The 22,805-nt window shown below is 44.8% G+C and overlaps 1 protein-coding gene across 1 annotated transcript in view; it reads left to right on the top strand.

The window, feature by feature from the left end:
* Positions 1-22,209, top strand: part of LOC120033142 (fibronectin type III domain-containing protein 3B-like) — a 54,016-nt gene extending 31,807 nt beyond the window's left edge. Inside the window, exons 4-10 of the mRNA XM_038979424.1 lie at positions 1-215; positions 8,506-8,674; positions 9,854-9,996; positions 16,358-16,416; positions 18,785-18,930; positions 21,857-21,916; positions 22,024-22,209. The exon at positions 1-215 is cut by the window's left edge and continues 14 nt beyond it. Of these exons, the coding sequence (XP_038835352.1) occupies positions 1-215; positions 8,506-8,674; positions 9,854-9,996; positions 16,358-16,416; positions 18,785-18,930; positions 21,857-21,916; positions 22,024-22,177 (946 nt within the window). The 3' untranslated portion in view covers positions 22,178-22,209. The remainder of the gene's footprint in view (positions 216-8,505; positions 8,675-9,853; positions 9,997-16,357; positions 16,417-18,784; positions 18,931-21,856; positions 21,917-22,023) is intronic.
* Positions 22,210-22,805: the final 596 nt, after the last annotated feature.

The following is a 22,805-nucleotide window of genomic DNA, read 5'->3' on the forward strand; positions in this document are numbered from 1 at the left end:
CACAGGAGTGCGTCGGGTGGTCGTCACCCCGCAGTCTCCTGAATGTTATCCCCCCTCGTACTCCCCCGCTCTCTCCCCCACGCACCACCTCCCGCCGTACCTCACCCATCCCCACTTTATCCCCAACTCTCACTCCTTCTATCCCCCTGTGAGTCCTGGAGACCTGCCCCCCCACCAGTACTACCAACACCACCTCCCGCCCATATATGGAGAAGGTAAGATACCCACACCCCAGTCTAAGACATGTCTATGGGCATATTTATTATTATTTTTATTTCACCTTTATTTAACCAGCTAGGCCAGTTGAGAACAAGTTCTCATTTACAACTGCGACCTGGCCAAGATCAAGATCAAGCAGTGCGACACAAACAACAACACAGTTACACATGGAATTAACAAACGTACAGTCAATAACACAATAGAAAAGTCTATATACAGTGTGTGCAAATTAAGTAAGATTAGGGAGGTAAGGCAATAAATAGGCCGTAGTGGTGAAATAATTACAATTTAGCAAATAAACACTGGCGTGATAGATGTGCAGAAGATGAATGTGCAAGTTGAGATACTGGGGTGCAAAGGAGCAAAAAGAATATATAAATAAAATAAATAACAATATGGGGATGAGGTAGTTGGATGGGCTATTTACAGATGGGCTATGTACAGGTGCAATGATCTGTAAGCTGCTCTGATAGCTGATGCTTAAAGTTTCAGTGATTTTTGCAATACGTTCCAGTCATTGGCAGCAGAGAACTGGAAGGAAAGGCGGCCAAAGGAGGAATTGGCTTTGGGGGTGACCAGTGAAATATACCTGCTGGAGCGTGTGCTACGGGTGGGTGCTGCTATGGTGACCAGTGAGCTGAGATAAGGCGGGGCTTTACCTAGCAAGGACTTATAGATGACCTGGAGCCAGTGGGTTTGGCGACGAATATGGAGCGACGGCCAGCCAACGAGAACGCTGGCTGGCCCTCGATGCTACTGTGATAGGCTGCATCCGATTTGCTGAGTAGAGTGTTGGAGGCTATTTTGTAAATGACATCGCCGAAGTCAAGATCGGTAGGATAGTCAGTTTTACAAGGGTATGTTTGGCAGCATGAGTGAATTATGCTTTGTTGCGAAATAGGAAGCCGATTCTAGATTTAATTTTGGATTGGAGATGCTTAATATGAGTCTGGAAGGAGAGTTTACAGTCTAATCAGACACCTAGGTATTTGTAGTTGTTCACATATTCTAAGTCCAAAGTAGTGATGCTAAGCGGGCGGGCAGGTGTGGGCAGCGATCGGTTGAAGAGCATGCATTTAGTTTTACTTGCATTTAAGAGCAGTTGGAGGCCATGGAAGGAGAGTTGTATGGCATTGAAGCTCTGGAGGTTAGTTAACACAGTGTCCAAAGAAGGGCCAGAAGTATACAGAATGGTGTTGTCTGCGTAGAGATGGATCAGAGAATCACCAGCCGCAAGAGCGACATCATTGATATATACAGAGAAAAGAGTCGGCCCGAGAATTGAACCCTGTGGTACCCCCATAGAGACTGCCAGAGGTCCGAACAACAGGCCCTTCGATTTGACACACTGAACTCTGTCTGAGAACTAGTTGGTGAACCAGTCGAGGCTGTCATTTCTGAACCCAAGGCTGTTGAGTCTGCCGATAAGAAAGCCTCGGCCAGGTCGATGAATACGACTGCACAGTATTGTCTTTTGTCGATGGCGGATATGATATCGTTTAGGACTTTAAGCGTGGCTGAGGTGCACCCATGACCAGCTCGGATACCAGATTGCAAAGCGGAGAAGGTACGGTGGGATTCGAAATGGTCTGTGATCTGTTTGTTAACTTAGCTTTCGAAGACCTTAGAAAGGCAGGGTAGGATAGATATAGGTCTGTAGCAGTTTGGATCAAGAGTGTCCCCCCCTTTGAAGAGGGGGATGACCGCAGATGCTTTCCAATCTTTGGGAATCTCAGACGATACGAAAGAGATGTTGAACAGGCTAGTATTAGGGGTTGCAACAATTGCGGAGGATAATTTTAGAAAGAGAGGGTCCAGGTTGTCTAGCCCAGCTGATTTGTAGGGGTCCAGATTTTGCATCTCTTTCAGAACATCAGCTATATGGATTTGGGTGAAGGAGAAATGGAGGAGGCTTGGGCAAGTTGCTGTGGGGGGTGCAGAGCTGTTGACCGGGGTAGAGGTAGCCAGGTGGAAAGCATGGCCAGTCGTAGAAAAATGCTTATTGAAATTCTCGATTATCGTAGATTTATCGGTGGTGACAGTGTTTCCTAGCCTCAGTGCAGTGGGCAGCTGGAAGGACGTGCTCTTATTCTCCATAGACTTTACAGTGTCCCAGAACCTTTGGGAGTTTGTGCTACATGTAACCGATGTGAAATGGCTAGCTAGGTAGCGGTGGTGCGCGCTAGCAGCCTTTCAGTCGGTGACGTCACTTGCTCTGAGACTTGAAGTAGTGGTTCCCCTTGCTCTGCAAGGGCCGCGGCCTTTGTGGAGTGCTGGGTAACGATGCTTCGTGGGCGACCGTTGTTGATGTGTGCAGAGGGTCCCTGGTTCGCGCCCGGGTATGGGCGAGGGGACGGACGTAAAGTTAAACTGTTACATACAGGATACAAATATTTGTTTGAAAAAGCTAGCATTTGCTTTCCTAACTGGTTCCTAACTACCCTGAAAAGTTTCATCTCGCGGGGGCTAGTCGATGCTAATGCAGTACACCACAGGATGTTTTTGTGCTGTCAAGGGCAGTCAGGTCTGTTCCTTGTTCAACATTTTTTGAATGGGGCATGCTTATTTAAGATGGTGAGGTAAGCATGTTTATAGAATAACCAGGCATCCTCTACTGACGGAATGAGGTTCCATGATAATTTGGGTGAGATTGAGGGCATCTAGCTTAGATTGTAGGATGGCCGGGGTGTTAAGCATTTAAAAAGGCAAGTCAGTTAAGAACAAATTCTTATTTTCGATGACGGCCTAGGAACAGTGGGTTAACTGCCTGTTAATGGGCAGAACGACAGATTTGTACCTTGTCAGCTCGGGGATTTGAACTTGCAACCTTTCGGTTACTAGCCCAACACTCTATCCACTATGCTACCCCATATATCCCAGTATAAGTCACCTAACAGTACAAACTCTGAAGATAAATTGGGGGCAATTCATTCACATATGGTGTCCAGGACGCAGCTGGGGGCTGAGGGGGGTCTGTAACAAGCGGCAACAGTGAGAGACTTGTTTCTGAAAAGGTGAATTTTTTAAATTAGAAGCTCAAATTGTTTGGGCACAAACCTGGATAGTATGACAGAACTCTGCAGGCTATCTCTGCAGTAGATTGCAACTCCACTCCCTTTGGCAGTTCTATCTTAGCGGAAAATGTTATAGTTGGGGATGGAAATTTCAGAATTTTTGGTGGCCATCCTAAGCCAGGATTCAGACACGGCTAGGACATCAGGGTTGGCAGAGGGTGCTAAAGCAGTGAAAAAAACTAACTTAGGGAGGAGGCTTCTACGGTTACAGAAACTTTTACGGTTACAGAAGTCAACAAATGATAGCGCCTGGGGAATAGGAGTGGAACTGGGGGCTACAGGGCTAACCTCTACATCACCAGAGGAACAGAGGAGGAGTAGGATAAGGGTACGGCTAAAGGCTATAAGAACTGGTCGTCTAGTGCGTTGGGGACAGAGAATAAAAAGAGCAGATTTCTGGGCGTGGTAGAATAGATTCAAGGCATAATGTACAGACAAGGGTATGGTAGGATGTGAGTACAGTGGAGGTAAAACTTTGCGTTGTGTGATGATGAGAGAGGTTTCATCTCTGGAGGCATTAATTAACGTAGGTAAGGTCTCCACATGTGTGTGGGGTGGGACGAAAGAGCTATCTAAGGCAATTTGAGCGGGACTGAGGGCTCTACAATGAAATAAAGCAATAAAAACTAGCCAATACAGCAGTAGACAAGGCATATTGACATTAGAGAGAGGCATAACGCAATCACAGGTGTTGATCAGGAGAGCTAAGACAACAATGGGTAAATGGTGAAGAAAGGGCAGAGCGGGTCAGTTAGATACATACAGAACCTGAGTTCGAGGCTGGGGCCGACAGGTAAACAAAATGAGGTACCATGTTATTGAAACAGTCCAGGGGACATCAGCTGTGTAGCCGAGTGATCATAGGGTCAAAAGAGTAGCAATAGGTGAGACAGGGTGCTGTACGGTATTCACTACTACACTGGGCAAGCAGGGGACACAGCATTCAGAAAAAGCTAATGGGCCGGGGCTAGTAGATGGTTCTGTTGCGATATCGTAACAGAATAGCCTGTTGAGACCACATTGGGCGATCACGTCGGCAGTCCAGTCGTGATGCATCGGCGGGGCTCCGTGTCGTAGCCCTAGAATTAGTTGGTATATGGGCCTAGCTCGAGGCTAGCTGGTGCTTGCTTCGGGACAGAGGCGTTAGCTAACAGTAGCCACTCGTTTGCAGCTAGCTAGGAGTAATGACACAGTGTATTGATCCAGAGCGGCAGGAATCCGGTGATATGGTAGAGAGAAGCAGTCGGATATGTTCTGGGTTGATATCACGCTGTGCAGACTGGCAGGTGATTGATTGTCCGAGCTAAGGCCGGCTGATTCCGGGGAAAAAAGGTGAGGACAGCTAGCCGTAGCTAACAAAGACTAGTGGCTAGTTAGCTGGTGTCAGAATGGTATATTGGAGGCGAAGTCAAGTGCAGGAGAGCAGATTATAATGAACAGGCACACTTTATTATAGTTCCAAAAAAACGAGAGCACTACATGAAACAAACGCGCTCAAAAAACAGAAGAGAAAAGTAGAGCTCGTAAACTAACACCACATAACATGAAAACAATTACACACAAAACATGATGGGAAACAGAGGGTTAAATACAAGTAGCCTAATTGGGGAAATAAAAACTAGGTGTGTATGGAAACAAGACAAGACAAATGGATATACAAAAAATGGAGCGGCGATGGCTAGAAAGCCGGTGACGTCGATCGCCGAACGACGCCCGAACAAGGAGAGGGGCTGACTTCGGCAGAAGTCGTGACAGCTAGCTAGCTCCTGATGGAAGTTCCAGTTATAAGGAATAAAAATAGCAGATCCGTACCACATTGGGTGAGGCGGGTTACAGGAAAGTATATTTAGTTTATAGATAGCAGTGAGATTAAGCTATATACGTCTATGGGCATATGAGATACTGTAGCCTATACTAGAGATATATGTGGTAGAAAAAGTACTTAATTGTCATACTTGAGTAAAAGTAAAGATAGCTTAATAGAAAATGACTCAAGTAAAAGTGAAAGTCACCGAGTAAAATACTACTAAAAGTATTTGGTTTTAAATATACTTAAGTATCAAAAGTAAATGTAGTGGCTAAAATATACTTAAGTATCAAAAGTAAAAGTATAAATAATTTCAAATTCATTATATTAAGCAAACCAGACAGCATTATTTTCTTGTTTTTTTAGTTTATGGATAGCCAGGGGCACACTCCAACACTAATTTTTCAAACAAGCATTTGTGTTTAGTGAGTCCGCCAAATCAGATGCAGTAGGGGTGACCAGAGATTTTCTCTTTAAGTGCGTGAATTGAATTTTTTTCCTGTCCTGCTAAGCATTCAAAATGTAACGACTACTTTTGGGTGTCAGGGAGAATGTATGGAGTAAGAAGTACATTATATTCTTTAGGAATGTAGTGAAGTAAAAGTAAAAGTTGTCAAAAATATATATAGTAAAGTGAAGTGCAGATACCCCAAAAAACTACTTAAGTAGTACTTTAAAGTATTTTTACTTAAGTACTTTACACCACTGGAGATATATACAGTACCAGTCAAAAGTTTGGACACATCTACTTATTCATTCATTTTATTTTATTTTGTACTATTTTCTACATTGTAGAATAATGAAATAACACATGAATCATGTAGTAACCAAAAACGTGTTCAACAAATCAAATTAGATTTTAGACTTTAGATTCTTCAAAGTAGCCACACTTTGACTTGATGACAGCTTTGCACATTTTTGGCATTCTCTCAACCAGCTTCACTTGGAATGCTTTTCCAACAGCCTTGAAAGAGTTCCCACATATGCTGAGCACTTGTTGGCTACTTTTCCTTCACTCTGCGGTCCAACTCATCCCAAACCATCTCAAATGGGTTGAGGTCAGGTGATTGTGGAGGCCAGGTCATCTGTTGCAGAACTCCATCACTCTTCTTCTTGGTCAAATAGCCCTTACACAGCCTGGAGGAGTGTTGGGTCATTGTCCTGTTGAAAAACAAATGATAGTCCCACTAAGCGCAAACCAGATGCGATGGCGGATCACTGCAGAATGCTGTGGTAGCCATGCTGGTTAAGTGTGCCTTGACTTCTAAATAAATCACTAACAGTGTCACCATCAAAGCACCATCACACCTCCTCCACCATGCTTCATGGTGGGAACCACACATGCAGAGATCATCCGTTCACCTACTCTGCGTCTCAAAGATACGGCGGTTGGAACCAAAGATCTCAAATTTGGATTCATCAGACCAAAGGACAAATTTCCACCAGTCTAATGTCCATTGCTCGTGTTTCTTTCCCCAAGCAAGTCACTTCTTCTTATTGGTGTCCTTTAGTAGTGGTATCTTTGCAGCAATTTGACCATGAAGGCCTGATTCACACAGTCTCCTCTAAACAGTTGATGTTGAGATGTGTCTGTTACTTGAACTTTGTGAAGCATTTATTTGGGCTGCAATTTCTGAGGCTGGTAACTCTAATGAACTTATCTGTCACGCCCTGACCTTAGATATCTCTGTTTTTCTTTATATTTGGTTAGGTCAGGGTGTGACTAGGGTGGGTACTCTAGTTTTGTATGTCTAGGGTTTTTGTATTTCTAGGGTTTTTGTATGTCTATGTCAAGGCAAAGGGTGGCTACTTTGAAGAACCTAAAATCTAAAATCTATTTTGATTTGTTGAACACTTTTTTGGTTACTACATGATTCCATATGTGTTATTTCATAGTGTTGATGTCTTCACTATTATTCTACAATGTAGAAAATAGTAAAAAATTAAGAAAACCCTGGAATGAGTAGGTGTGTCCAAACTTTTGACTGGTACTGTTTATATATACACTAAGTGTACAAAACATTAGGAACACCTTAATATTGAGTTGCGCCCCCCCACACACACTTTTGCCCTCAGAACAGCCTCAATTTGTCAGGGCATGGACTCTACAAGGTGTCGAAAGCGTTCCACAGGGATGCTGGCCCATGTTGACTCTAATGCTTCCCACAGTTGTGTCAAGTTGGCTGGATGTCCTTTGGGTAGTATACCATTCTTGATACACACAGGAAACTGTTGAGCGGGAAAAACCCAGCAGCATTGCAGTTCTTGACACACTCAAACCGGTGCGCCTGGCACCCACTACCATACTCCGTTCAAAGGCACTTATTTTGTCTTGCCCATTCACCCTCTGAATGGCACACATACACAATCCATGTCTCAATTGTCTCAAGGTGTCACGGCCGTTGCAAAAAGCCAAGGTGCAGCGTGGTGAGCGTACATGTTCCTTTAATAAACAAGACGCCGAACAAAACAATAAACAATACAAAACAAACCGTGAAGCTTCAGGCTATGTGCCCTAAACAAAAGTCAACTTCCCACAAACACAGGTGGAAAAAACAGCTACCTAAGTATGGTTCCCAATCAGAGACAACGATAGACAGCTGTCCCTGATTGAGAACCATACCCGGCCAAAACACAGAAATAGAAAATCATAGAAACACAAAACATAGAATGCCCACCCCAACTCACGCCCTGACCAAACCAAAATAGAGACATAAAAAGGATCTCTAAGGTCAGGGCGTGACACAAGGCTTAAAAATCCTTCTTTGATGTCACAAATCGCCTGGAGTGGTGGGTGCAGAGTCACTTGCAGAGAGCAGAGGATACTGGGGAAAACCGTCTTTATTGGGATTCCCACGCGAACGCCCAAAACCATAGGCGATAAACAGACAGAAAAATAGTCCGACCCAACACAGGGCACAAACGGACAGGAACACAAACACGCACACCCCGACTAACAGAAAATAATCCTGCACGAACATAGGCGGGCCTAACAGGCTTAAATAGACATCAATCAAGAAACGAAATAAGGGACAGGTGCAACCAATCAGACCAAACGAACAGAAAAGGAAAAAGGGATCGGTGGCGGCTAGTAGACCGGCGACGACGACCGCCGAGCGCCACCCGAACAGGCAGGGGAGCCACGTGACATTTAACCTATGTCCTCCCCTTCATCTACACTGATTGAAGTGGATGTAACAAATTACATCAATAAGGGATCATATCTTTCACCTGGATTCACCTGGTCCGTCTATGTCTGTAGCAGGTGTCCTTAATGTGTTGTCCACCCAGTGTATATACATACACCTAAATGACATAGCTAACTCCCTCTCTCGTCTTTCCTTCTCTCACTTTCCTCTCCCTCTCTCCCTCCCTATTCACCCGCTCCATCTCTCCGTCTCCCAGAGATAATCCCAGTGTATGGCATGTCCAGCTACATTGGTAGAGAGGAGAGCTATAGCAAGCCCCAGCCTAAGAAGGTAAAGGAGCAGAGACAGCTGGAGCGACAGAACAGACTCAACTCTCCTCCCTCCTCCCTGTACAAGCCTCTGGGCTCCAGCCACAATGGATACAGGTCAGAGAATAGTCCTGGTGTTAGAGACTAGTTCAACTAGTTCCAGACTACAGATGTACCATCTTAATTTGAGCACTTTGTTGTCGCAGAGAATATTCCTGCGCTAGCAAGAAATGCTAACTTGTCGTGTGTTCATGGTTTAATAAGGCTTCTAAAGTTTGTCATTTTCACTTTAAAATGTCAGACTTTATTTGCCCTAATGAAAAATGTGTGAACCGCTACAGAAATGTCCATGAATTATAATCCACATAATAATTCACATTTCCTGTTGCTACAGGATTATTTTCCTGCTGTGAGAAACTGTACTTACAGTACTACTTAAAGACTAGATACAATACTAGTTAGAGACTAGTTACAATACTAGTTAGAGCTTAGAGACTAGTTTCTTTCTCTACAAGTGTGGAGAGACTAGCCTTATAATTAGAGAGAAGTTACAGACTAGTTATAGACTAGTTAGTAGTTTAGACTAGTTACTGGTTTTACTAGTGATCAACTTGATCTACAAGTCTGAGATCTATAGCCATAATGCAGACAGAAGAGACACTATAGACAAGTTACAGACTTTCACCAGACATTGTTTTCCTATGGAAGTTACAGACTTTCACCAGACATTGTTTTCCTATGGAAGTTACAGACTTTCACCAGACATTGTTTTCCTATGGAAGTTACAGACTTTCACCAGACATTGTTTTCCTATGGAAGTTACAGACTTTCACCAGACATTATTTTCCTATGGAAGTTACAGACTTTCACCAGACATTGTTTTCCTATGGAAGTTACAGACTTTCACCAGACATTATTTTCCTATGGAAGTTACAGACTTTCACCAGACATTGTTTTCCTATGGAAGTTACAGACTTTCACCAGACATTATTTTCCTATGGAAGTTACAGACTTTCACCAGACATTGTTTTCCTATGGAAGTTACAGACTTTCACCAGACATTGTTTTCCTATGGAAGTTACAGACTTTCACCAGACATTGTTTTCCTATGGAAGTTACAGACTTTCACCAGACATTGTTTTCCTATGGATGGATGAGGTTGTCTAAAACACATGCAAACTATTTGACTCTGTGTTTTAAGAGCATTTGTTGGGTCTATTGTCACTGTAAAGTCTGCTGAGATGCTTTCCATGCAGTTTGTGTCAATAAAGTTTGGTTGTATTTGATTGGTTATAGCGGGAAGAGCCATGTCCCTTCGCTAGGGTCGTTGGGGTCAATGGGCGGAGCTAACAGTCCAGGAGGAAAGAAACCGGAACGACGACAACTACGGAGCAGCCCAAGGAGCAACGAGCCAGACACACACACACAATCACCGCAAGGTAAACACACGCACACACACACGCAGGCACACACACACAGAGAAGTGAATACTCTTCAGATGTCTCTCCCTCTTTTCTTCTCAATGAAAGAAAAAGATGAATATGAATGGTGCCTTACTGAGGTGGAGAGGAGAGGTGGAAAGGGAGGTAGGGGGTAGAGAAGGGGTTGTCTAGGTAACCACATAGCTGAGTCTTTTCCGAGACCTATCGGTTTCTCCCTCTACAATACTGGCCTTGTCTGGGAGGGGGGGCAGGATAGGAGAGAGGAGAGGTAGTGAGGAGAGGAGTGGAGGTGAGGGGAGAGAGGGAAGAGGGGTGAGGTACAGTACATATCTGTTGAGTCCTGTTCTCCATGAAGGAACCCTTTGAGCTCTCTTTCAAACACACACATCTCTATCTCGCTGGCCTGTGTGCAGAGGTGGTGACAGACAGGCCTGCTGAGAGACACCAGAGTTAATCCCAAAGAAGCAGTTCAAACCACCTCTCAGACCCCCATTTCAGCTTTGGACCAGCCCGGCTGTACAGTCCGGGGTCAGGGGAATGTTCCATTGAGGCCAGGTGTAAGGGGGGGTTTGTTGGGCTGGGTGGTGACATCATGGAAAGAGAGAGAGCCTGATGAGCTTTGATCAACTCAGTATCTTCACACACACATACACACACGTACAGTACATGTCAGTGTATGTCTAGGAGTAGCTGTGTCTTTCTGATGGTCTGACAGGGCCTCAGTTCTGGACTGGAGATCAGGCTGACTCAGCTACAACACACACACACACACACACACACACACACACACACACACACACACACACTGACACCCCGTGACTGGGTTTCCTCTAAAACAATCAGAGCATGAGAGAGGGAGAAAGAGAGAGAGAGGGAGAAAAAGAGAAGAGTATGATAGAGGGACAGGGGAATTAAAAGTCAGAAAAGATCATATGAGAGCGATTGAAAAGCTCGGAGGTAGACTGAGTGGAGAGAAAGATAGTAGAGAGAGTGAGAGGGGGATGAGAGACAAAAGGAGAGAAAGAGAGATATCTTAAGGACTGAGAGAGAGAACATTCCATCTGTCTAATCTACTGCTTGGCCCTCTGCTTTCAACCATGAGTATCACACACACACACACACACACACACACACACACACACACACACACACACACACACACACACACACACACACACACACTCACACACAAACACACACCCACGCTGCAGACTTTGCTCTGTGCCCTCCTGGACGTGTGTGTTTGTGTGTCTATTGGCTAATGTACTATAGTCCAGTAATGTGCTTGGCTACCAGTCAGTCAAGACAGTCAGTAAAGCCCACCGCTCTTCCTTAGAACTGAGCCGCTCTAAACACAATCAGATGTGCCTCTGTCCTCCATGATGGATCTACGTCAGCGGTGCAGTTTATCTGTAGAGAGCAGTGATTTCAGGAAACTGATGTCCCATGGTGGATCAATGCCAGCATTGCAGTTTCTCAGTAGAGCTTAGATTTCAACTGAAACAGATGTGCCTTTGTCCGCCATGTTGGTTCTACGTCATCCTAACTGCAGCACCTTTCTGTAATTCTAGTGGAGCTTTCAAGATGATGTCAGTAGTCTTCAGGTCAGAGAGTTGGAGCCCTAGAAAGATGTCCAAGTTCCCGACTTGGTATTCCGACTTGGTATTCCAACTTGGTATTCTGACTTGGTATTCCGACTTGGTATTCCAACTTGGTATTCCGACTTGGTATTCCGAGGAGAGAAAATAGACGACTCCTGACACATTTAAAACAAAAGCCTTTGATGTAAGATGATGTCATCCCCAGAGAGAGAGATAGAGAGAGAGAGATGTACGTGCTCGTTTAGTTTGTTAACACTTCTGACCCCTGACCTTAGCATGACTCAGGCCATTTAAAATTAAAAATGTTGTCATAGTGACTCTCCGTAAGTGAGTACGCTCTCCCACCCTCAAGGAGTACAAGTCCAGTCTGACTCAGTCTTATTCTTACAAGTCTCTCTTACACACATCTGCACAATGTTGGCTAGTGCAGAGCTGCATATCATCAGACTATCATTACCATCTGATGTAGATGATCTTCAGAACAGTGATATTAACACATTTCTGTCGACTGGGTTGAAACTGTACTTCTACCATCTCAGAGTTCCCAACGCTTCAGCCAACACACACACACACACACACACACACACACACACACACACACACACACACACACACACACACACACACACACACACACACACACACACACACACACACACACACTAATCCTCTCTGTAAACCATGGTATCTGTCCATGAGAACTAAACTGTCACCATGACTACATGGTGTTAACAATTAGGGTTAGGGTTAAGGTTAGGGTTATGGGTTAGGGGAAATAGGATTTTGAATGGAAATACATTTGAGGTCCCCACAAGGATAGAAAAACAAGTGTGTGTGTGTGTGTTAAGGAGGCCAGCTGTTGAGCAGATGGAATGCTCACTATGCATAGATGAAAACGCTGTGGAACTCACCCTGCAGGCTTCTTTTTCTATCGCTCTGTTTCTTTCTCTCTCTCATTCTCCTTTTGCTCTCTTTATCTTATATCTCCCTCTATCTCTACAGTGCCGTTAAATAGCCCATCTTAATGATCGGCTATGAAAAGCCAACTGACATTTACTCCTGAGGTGCTGACTTGCTGCACCCTCAACAACCACTGTGATAATTATTATTTGACCCTGCTGGTCATCTATGAACATTTGAACATCTTGGCCATGTTCTGTTATAATCTCCACCCGGCACAGCCAGAAGAGGACTGGCCACCCCTCATAGCCTGGTTCCTCTCTAGGTTTCTTCCTAGGTTTTGGCCTTTCTAGGGAGTTTTTCCTAGCCACCGTGCTTCTACACCTGCATTGTTTTTGTACAGCACTTTGAGATATCAGCTGATGTAAGAAGGGCTATATAAATACATTTGATTTGATTTGATTTTAAATAGTATTTGCCCCCTTTAAAAAAAATCTACTTTTGCATATTTCTGATGCTGAATGATATCAGATCTTCAACCAAAACCAACCAAATACATACTTATCTGATTTATTTCATAAACAAAGTTATGCAACACCCAATTCTCCCATGTGAATAAGTTATTTCCGTCCCACACTCAATAACTGGTTGTGCCACCTTTGGCAGCAATGACACCAAGCAAACACTTCCTGTAGTTGTTGATCAGTCTCTCACGTCGCTCTGGAGGAATTTTGGCCCACTCTTCCATGCAGTAACTGTAACGGAGCAACATTTGTGGGTTTTAAAGCTTCATCTGCTCGTTAGGCCATTCCAAAACTATAAATGTGTTGCTTTTTAGACATTTTCACGTAGACTTGATTGTGTGTTTTGGATCATTGTCTTGCTGCATGACCCAGCTGCACTTCAGCTTCCCGCTCACCGAAGGGTGACCTGACATTCTCCTGTAGAATTCTCTGATACAGAGCAGAATTCATGGTTCCTTCTATTAAGGCAAGTCGTCCAGGTCCTGAGGCAGCAAAGCATCCCCAAACCATCAGACTACCACCACCATGCTGACCCCAAACCATCAGACTACCACCACCATGCTGACCCCAAACCATCAGACTACCACCACCATGCTGACCCCAAACCATCACACTACCACCACCATGCTGACCCCAAACCATCAGACTACCACCACCATGCTGACCCCAAACCATCAGACTACCACCACCATGCTTGACCGTTGTTAGAGGGTTTTTACTGTGGATGCAGTGTTTGGTTTTCACCAGACATAATGGGACCCATGTTGTCCAAAATGTTCCGCGGGAGAATTCTACAGGAGAATGTCAGGTCATCTGTCTGTGAGCGGAAGCTGAAGCACAGCTGGGTCATGCAGCAAGACAATGATCCAAAACACACAATCAAGTCTACATGAAAATGGCTAAAAAGCAACAAATTTATAGTTTTGGAAAGGACCAGTCAAAGTCCAGACCTGATCCCAATGAGATGTTGTGGCAGGATTTGAAACAAGCAGTTACAGCAGTTCTGCATGGAAGAGTGGGACAGCGATGTGAGAGACTGATCAACAACTACAGGAAGCATTTGGTAGCAGTCATGGCTGCTAAAGGTGGTACAACCAGTTATTAAGTGTGAGGGGAAAATGACGTTTTCTCACTGGACAATTGGTCGTTGCATCTTCGCTAATTAAATAAATAAAATAAGTATATTTTTTGTTGTTGTTGTTATTTGTAAATTCAGGTTCCCTTTATCTAATATTAGGTTTTGGTTGAAGATCTGATAACGTTCGGTATAAAAAAATATGCTAAAATCAGAAAGGGGGCAAATACTTTTTCATGGCACTGTACCTCTCTTTCTTTGTCTCTGTATCTCCTCCGTTCCTTCAGTTCATTGTTTCTAGTTTCTAAAAGTCTGTTTTTTAATACACACAGACACACTTAGATATATTCACACAGTCTGACAAGCCCCTCCCCCGTGCATCTGCTGCGCCTGCTGATGATGTCACAGAACTGGAACACACTGATTGTGTATTCACACTGTGTATTCACCCTACGCTCCTCTTACATTTGCCATTTTAGTCATTTAGCTCTTATCCAGAGCAACTTGCAATTAGTGCATTCATCTTAAGATATGTAGGTGAGACAACAACACGTTACGATCGTAAGTACAGTTACCCTCAACAAAGTCTCTATCAGCAAAACCAGTGCTAGTGGGGAAAACCGGAGTGCCTTGATTTTATTTTAGGGAGTGCTTGCGTTGGGATGAAGGGTTTGAGTGTAGTCTGATGGTAGGGAGGGCCAGTTCCCCTTGCTGCTCAGTAGGCCAGCACCCGCGTCTTGAAGATGACCCTCACAAACCCTGTACTCCTCCTCTCTGCGTTCCTCACTTTTCTCTCCATCCTGATAAACATCCCTTCTTCTCTTCTCCTCCTCCGCTCCTCTTCTGTGTTCTAATCCCTCTCTCCTCTCCTTCTCTCCTCTGCGTGTGTGTTTCCTCTCTCTCCTCTCCTTCTCTCCTCTCCTTCTCTCCTCTGCGTGTGTGTTTCCTCTCTCTCCTCTCCTTCTCTCCTCTGCGTGTGTGTTTCCTCTCTCTCCTCTCCTTCTCTCCTCTCCTTCTCTCCTCTGCGTGTTTCCTCTCTCTCCTCTCCCTCTCTCCTCTCCTTCTTTCCTCTCCTTCTCTCCTCTGCGTGTGTGTTTCCTCTCTCCTCTCCCTCTCTCCTCTCCTTCTCTCCTCCTTCTCTCCTCTGCGTGTGTATTTCCTCTCTCTCCTCTCCCTCTCTCCTCTCCTTCTCTCCTCTCCTTCTCTCCTCTGCGTGTGTGTTTCCTCTCTCCTCTTTCTTTCTGTCTTTCTTTTTCCAAGTCCCACTCTTACTCAGCTCAGACCACTGTCTCTTCTCCCTTCCCCCTCACCATCCCTCTCTTCCTCCTGTCCTCTGTTGCTCTGTCGTTCTTTGTCTCCGTCCTCTGTAATCAAACAAACACATCCAGACAGACAGAGACAGGAGATGTGGTCAGGAGAGATGTAACCTGATGCTACTGACTCTCTCTCTCTCTCTCTCTCTCTCTCTCTCTCTCTCTCTCTCTCTCTCTCTCTCTCTCTCTCTCTCTCTCTCTCTCTCTCTCTCTCTCTCTCTCTCTCTCTCTCTCTCTCTCTCTCTCTCTCTGAAACACAAACCATTTCTGGGTGATTTAGTGAACTCTGCTCTGATGGAGAAAGCAGCTCTGCTCCTGTCTGAAGCAACTCTGATATAGGGATTACACACACACACACACTACACACTCTGGGGAAAAACTTCCATTGCGCACACACACACACACACACACACACACACACACACACACACACACACACACACACACACACACACACACACACACACACACACACACACACACACACTCTGGGGAAAAACTTCCATTACACACAGACACACACCCCAGCGCTAACCCCGACCCACTCCTAAATCACCCCTAGACATGCTCTACCACTGGACCTGTGTGTGTGTGTGTGTGTGTGTGTGTGTGTGTGTGTGTGTGTGTGTGTGTGTGTGTGTGTGTGTGTGTGTGTGTGTGTGTGTGTGTGTGTGTGTGTGTGTGTGTGTGTGTGTGTGTGTGTGTGTGTGTGTGTGTGTGTGTGTGTGTGTGTGTGTGTGTTACTGGAACCCTGTTTTATGAGCAGACAACAGAACAGAGGGCAGACCTAGGCAGTAATCCAGGTTGGTGTCTGTACATACTGTACATACTGTATATGACAGCTCAGCCTGCCCTCTGGTGGTGCTTAGCTGTAATTTCACCCTCTCACACAAGGACAGAAACACACTAGTTGGTGGTAATGTTGTGTCTGTTCTCTCTCCTCAGATCACGACTCGGAGGCAAAGAGAGTTCAGGAAGTGCTCTCCGCCATCGACAAACCACAGGTCAGTCACACACACACACACACACACACACACACACACACACACACACACACACACACACACACACACACACACACACACACACACACACACACACACACACACACTCGCAGACAAAGACATCTGTACCTAAAGGCTTCTTCCTCCCAGAGCAGTATGTCCTTTGGAGCCCAGAACACCTGTAGTCCCCAACCTGACCACACAGGGGCAGTATTGTACCACCTCAACAAACAGGACTAGGGCTTCAAATCTTCCGGTAATTTGCCAAAGTTACCGGAATCTTCAGTAATTTTGGTAAATAACAGACAATCTATGGCAATCAATCGAAACTTTGGTCATTTATACTTGAATAACTTTTTAAAAAAATTCTTCATATATAGTATTAATTTGTTATATCTGTGTCCATATTATCCATGAGTTTCTAGTGGGTAGACCATATAGTTCAAGAGAAAATCGGCTAATTAATGAAAAAAAGCATCTAATCAACAATGGCATTATTTTCTACTACCTCTGCAACTCTTCCAACTATTGACTGTGTTCACAACTGTCAGTTTGATGCAAAAACATTGACAAAAACAAATATTGGACATAGTAAAATAAATGAAAGTGTATTAAAAATATATAAAGGTTATTTCATGCTGAAACCCTCATATTCAACATCAATGGTATTCAATAAGTTGATTGTTTATATTTAGGATAATGTTTTACAGCTTTGTCATTCCATTTTTTTATTTTAAAATCATCTTTACTTGTGATAAGGCCACACAGAGGGGCAGAGGTACCCAAAAGGGCCACTAGATGTCTTGAGATAGATTACATCAAATCCAGTAATCCATAAAAGTTTCCAGTAAAATACCCTCCCTTTGCAACCCTACACAGGACTCTAATGGATCTCCTGTACAGAGGGAGAGAGAGAGAGAGAGAGAGAGAGAGAGAGAGAGAGAGACTGTCAGCTTGTCTTCTAGAGGCTTCTAGAGGGAGAGGTCATATGAGACCGTCTTCAGTGTGTCTCTGTGATTTGTCTCCAGGGCAGATTGGGTATTCAGTGGATGTGGTTTGTCTCCAGGGCAGATTGGGTATTCAGTGGATGTGGTTTGTCCCCAGGGCAGATTGGGTATTCAGTGGATGTGGTTTGTCCCCAGGGCAGATTGGGTATTCAGTGGATGTGGTTTGTCTCCAGGGCAGATTGGGTATTCAGTGGATGTGGTTTGTCCCCAGGGCAGATTGGGTATTCAGTGGATGTGTTTTTCTCCAGGGCAGATTGGGTATTCAGTGGATGTTGTTTGTCCCCAGGGCAGATTGGGTATTCAGTGGATGTGTTTGTACCCAGGGCAGATTGGGTATTCAGTGGATGTGTTTGTACCCAGGGCAGATTGGGTATTCAGTGGATGTGTTTTTCCCCAGGGCAGATTGGGTATTCAGTGGATGTGTTTTTCCCCAGGGCAGATTGGGTATTCAGTGGATGTGTTTTTCTCCAGGGCAGATTGGGTATTCAGTGGATGTGTTTTTCCCCAGGGCAGATTGGGTATTCAGTGGATGTGTTTTTCCCCAGGGCAGATTGGGTATTCAGTGGATGTGTTTTTCTCCAGGGCAGATTGGGTATTCAGTGGATGTGTTTTTCTCCAGGGCAGATTGGGTATTCAGTGGATGTGTTTTTCTCCAGGGCAGATTGGGTATTCAGTGGATGTGTTTTTCTCCAGGGCAGATTGGGTATTCAGTGGATGTGTTTTTCTCCAGGGCAGATTGGGTATTCAGTGGATGTGTTTTTCTCCAGGGCAGATTGGGTATTCAGTGGATGTGTTTTTCTCCAGTGTAGATTGGGTATTTAGTCGATGTGGTGTCTGGATGAACGATCACCCCGCTGTGTGTGTGTACACGTGTGTCTTTCTCCGTTGCCTGCGGTTTGGGTAAATGTATCTTTGTGTGTCTGTGTGTGCGTGCGTGCGTGTGTGAGTGTGTGTGTGTGTGTGTGTGTGTGTGTGTGTGTGTGTGTGTGTGTGTGTGTGTGTGTGTGTGTGTGTGTGTGTGTGTGTGTGTGTGTAGAGACAGTGTTGGATGCGGTGATCGTTTCAGTGCCAGGGTGTGGGTAAATGTTTCTGTGTGTGTGTGTATATGTGTATGTGTGTGTGTGTGTGTGTGTGTGTGTGTGTGTGTGTGTGTGTGTGTGTGTGTGTGTGTGTGTGTGTGTGTGTGTGTGTAGAGACAGTGGTTGATGGGGTGATTGTTTCAGTACCAGGATGTGGGTAAATGTTTCTTCTACTCAGACTGTCATTTCACCGACCCGGCATCCGTGACGGGGATAACCTGGAACATAAACTGATAGGAACTTTGTGTGTGTGTGTTATCTAACGTGTGTGTGGTGTTCCAGGTGTCCAACGTGCACGCGCGGGGTGCTAGTTTGTCCTGGGCTCCCCCGGTTGGGCTGGTGAACCGGTTCAGCAACAGCCAGTCGCTCACCTACGAGGTCTCTCTGTCCGACAAGGGACGGGACGGCAAATACAGACTTATATACAGGTAAAACACACCTAACTCTGATCCTGACTAGCAGGTAAAACACACCTAACTCTGATCCTGGCTAGCAGGTAAAACACACCTAACTCTGATCCTGACTAGCAGGTAAAACACACCTAACTCTGATCCTGGCTAGCAGGTAAAACACACCTAACTCTGATCCTGACTAGCAGGTAAAACACACCTAACTCTGATCCTGACTAGCAGGTACAACACACCTATCTCTGACCCTGACTAGCAGGTAAAACACACCTAACTCTGACCCTGACTAGCAGGTAAAACACACCTAACTCTGATCCTGACTAGCAGGTAAAACACACCTAACTCTGATCCTGACTAGCAGGTACAACACACCTATCTCTGACCCTGACTAGCAGGTACAACACACCTAACTCTGATCCTGACTAGCAGGTAAAACACACTTAACTCTGATCCTGACTAGCAGGTAAAACACACCTAACTCTGATTCTGACTAGCAGGTAAAACACACCTAACTCTGATCCTGACTAGCAGGTAAAACACACCTAACTCTGATCCTGACTAGCAGGTAAAACACACCTAACTCTGATTCTGACTAGCAGGTAAAACACACCTAACTCTGATCCTGACTAGCAGGTAAAACACACCTAACTCTGATCCTGACTAGCAGGTAAAACACACCTAACTCTGATTCTGACTAGCAGGTAAAACACACCTAACTCTGATCCTGACTAGCAGGTAAAACACACCTAACTCTGATCCTGACTAGCAGGTAAAACACACCTAACTCTGATCCTGACTAGCAGGTACAACACACCTAACTCTGATCCTGACTAGCAGGTAAAACACACCCAATTCTGATCCTGACTAGCAGGTAAAACACACCTAACTTTGATCCTGGCTAGCAGGTAAAACACACCTAACTCTGATCCTGACTAGCAGGTAAAACACACCTAACTCTGATCCTGACTAGCAGGTAAAACACACCTAACTCTGATCCTGACTAGCAGGTAAAACACACCTAACTCTGATCCTGACTAGCAGGTACAACACACCTATCTCTGACCCTGACTAGCAGGTACAACACACCTAACTCTGATCCTGACTAGCAGGTAAAACACACCTAACTCTGATCCTGACTAGCAGGTAAAACACACCTAACTCTGATTCTGACTAGCAGGTAAAACACACCTAACTCTGATCCTGACTAGCAGGTACAACACACCTAACTCTGATCCTGACTAGCAGGTAAAACACACCCAATTCTGATCCTGACTAGCAGGTAAACACACCTAACTTTGATCCTGGCTAGCAGGTAAAACACACCTAACTCTGATCCTGACTAGCAGGTAAAACACACCTATCTCTGACCCTGACTAGCAGGTAAAACACACCTAACTCTGATCCTGACTAGCAGGTAAAACACACCTAACTCTGATTCTGACTATCAGGTAAAACACACCTAACTCTGATCCTGACTAGCAGGTAAAACACACCTATCTCTGATCCTGACTAGCAGGTAAAACACACCTAACTCTGATCCTGACTAGCAGGTAAAACACACCTAACTCTGATCCTGACTAGCAGGTACAACACACCTAACTCTGATCCTGACTAGCAGGTAAAACACACCTAACTCTGATCCTGACTAGCAGGTAAAACACACCTAACTCTGATCCTGACTAGCAGGTAAAACACACCTAACTCTGATTCTGACTAGCAGGTAAAACACACCTAACTCTGATTCTGACTAGCAGGTAAAACACACCTAACTCTGATCCTGACTAGCAGGTACAACACACCTAACTCTGATCCTGACTAGCAGGTAAAACACACCTAACTCTGATTCTGACTAGCAGGTAAAACACACCTAACTCTGATCCTGACTAGCAGGTAAAACACACCTAACTCTGATCCTGACTAGCAGGTAAAACACACCTAACTCTGATCCTGACTAGCAGGTACAACACACCTAACTCTGATCCTGACTAGCAGGTAAAACACAACTAACTCTGATCCTGACTAGCAGGTACAACACACCTAACTCTGATCCTGACTAGCAGGTAAAACACACCTAACTCTGATCCTGACTAGCAGGTAAAACACACCTAACTCTGATCCTGACTAGCAGGTAAAACACACCTAACTCTGATCCTGACTAGCAGGTAAAACACACCTAACTCTGATCCTGACTAGCAGGTAAAACACACCTAACTCTGATCCTGACTAGCAGGTAAAACACACCTAACTCTGATCCTGACTAGCAGGTAAAACACACCTAACTCTGATGCTGACTAGCAGGTAAAACACACCTATCTCTGACCCTGACTAGCAGGTACAACACACCTAACTCTGATTCTGACTAGCAGGTAAAACACACCTAACTCTGATCCTGACTAGCAGGTAAAACACACCTAACTCTGATGCTGACTAGCAGGTAAAACACACCTAACTCGGATCCTGACTAGCAGGTACAACACACCTAACTCTGATTCTGACTAGCAGGTAAAACACACCTAACTCTGATCCTGACTAGCAGGTAAAACACACCTAACTCTGATTCTGACTAGCAGGTAAAACACACCTAACTCTGATCATGACCTGATCATGACTAGCAGGTAAAACACACCTAACTCTGATCATGACTAGCAGGTAAAACACACCTAACTCTGATCCTGACTAGCAGGTAAAACACACCTAACTCTGATCCTGACTAGCAGGTACAACACACCTAACTCTGATCCTGACTAGCAGGTGTGTATGAACGTTCCAGACTTTGGAAGAACAACTGACGCAAACATAAACATCTCACTTTCATCTCAAGTGTAAATAACGTGTGTGTGTGTGTGTGTGTGTGTGTGTGTGTGTGTGTGTGTGTGTGTGTGTGTGTGTGTGTGTGTGTGTGTGTGTGTGTGTGTGTGTGTGTGTGTGTGTGTGTGTGTGTGTGTAGTGGAGAGGAGCTGGAGTGTCATCTAAAAGACCTGAGGCCAGCTTCAGACTACCACATACGGTAAGAACACACACCTTCCGTCAGCAACACACACACTTTTTCACCTCTTCTTTACTATTGTGTTAATAAATGAGATTATTAATGTTTTGTGTGTGTGTGTGTTTCAGAGTCAGCGCGGTGTGTAACTCTAACTTGAGGGGTGTGTGTTCGGAGACGGGGTCGTTCACAACACACACCTGCCCCCCTGACCTGCCCTTCCCCCCCAAACTGTCTCACCGCACCAAGAGCACCCTCACACTGCAGTGGAAGGTACACTTTTAGTTCCTTTCATTGGACGTTCCGATTGTTTACGCTTGTACCTTTTCTTCCTCTTCTTCAAGGTAGGCCAGCCGTCATGTGTATCGGTAGTAGAATTAGATATTTACACTCTTTCTCTCTCTAAAGGTAGTGGCCAGGCCAGTGTGTGTATGTAATGTAGTATTTAACCCTCTCTCTCTCTAAAGGTAGGCCAGGCCAGTGTGTGTATTAATGTAGTATTTAACTCTCTCCTCTCTCTCTAAAGGTAGGCCAGGCCAGTGTGTGTATGTAATGTAGGTATTTTAACCTTCTCTCTCTAAAGGTAGGCCAGGCCAGTGTGTTATGATATGTAGTATTTAACCTCTCTCTCTCTAAAGTAGGCCAGCAGGTGTGTTGTAATGTATATTAACTTTCTCTCTAAGGTAGGCCAGGCCAGTGTGTGTATGTATGTAGTATTTACACTCTCTCTCTCTAAAGGAGGCCGGCCAGTGGTGTATGTAATGTGTTTTAACTCTCTCTCTCTAAAAGGTAGGCCAGGGCACGTGTGTGTATGTAATGTAGTATTTACTCTCTCTCTCTCTAAAGGTAGGCCAGGCCATTGTGTGTATGTAATGTAGTATTTAACCTCTCTCTCTAAAGGTAGCCAGGCCAG

The sequence above is a fragment of the Salvelinus namaycush genome, chromosome 40 (assembly GCF_016432855.1).
Source record: "Salvelinus namaycush isolate Seneca chromosome 40, SaNama_1.0, whole genome shotgun sequence".
Lineage (NCBI taxonomy): Eukaryota > Metazoa > Chordata > Actinopteri > Salmoniformes > Salmonidae > Salvelinus > Salvelinus namaycush.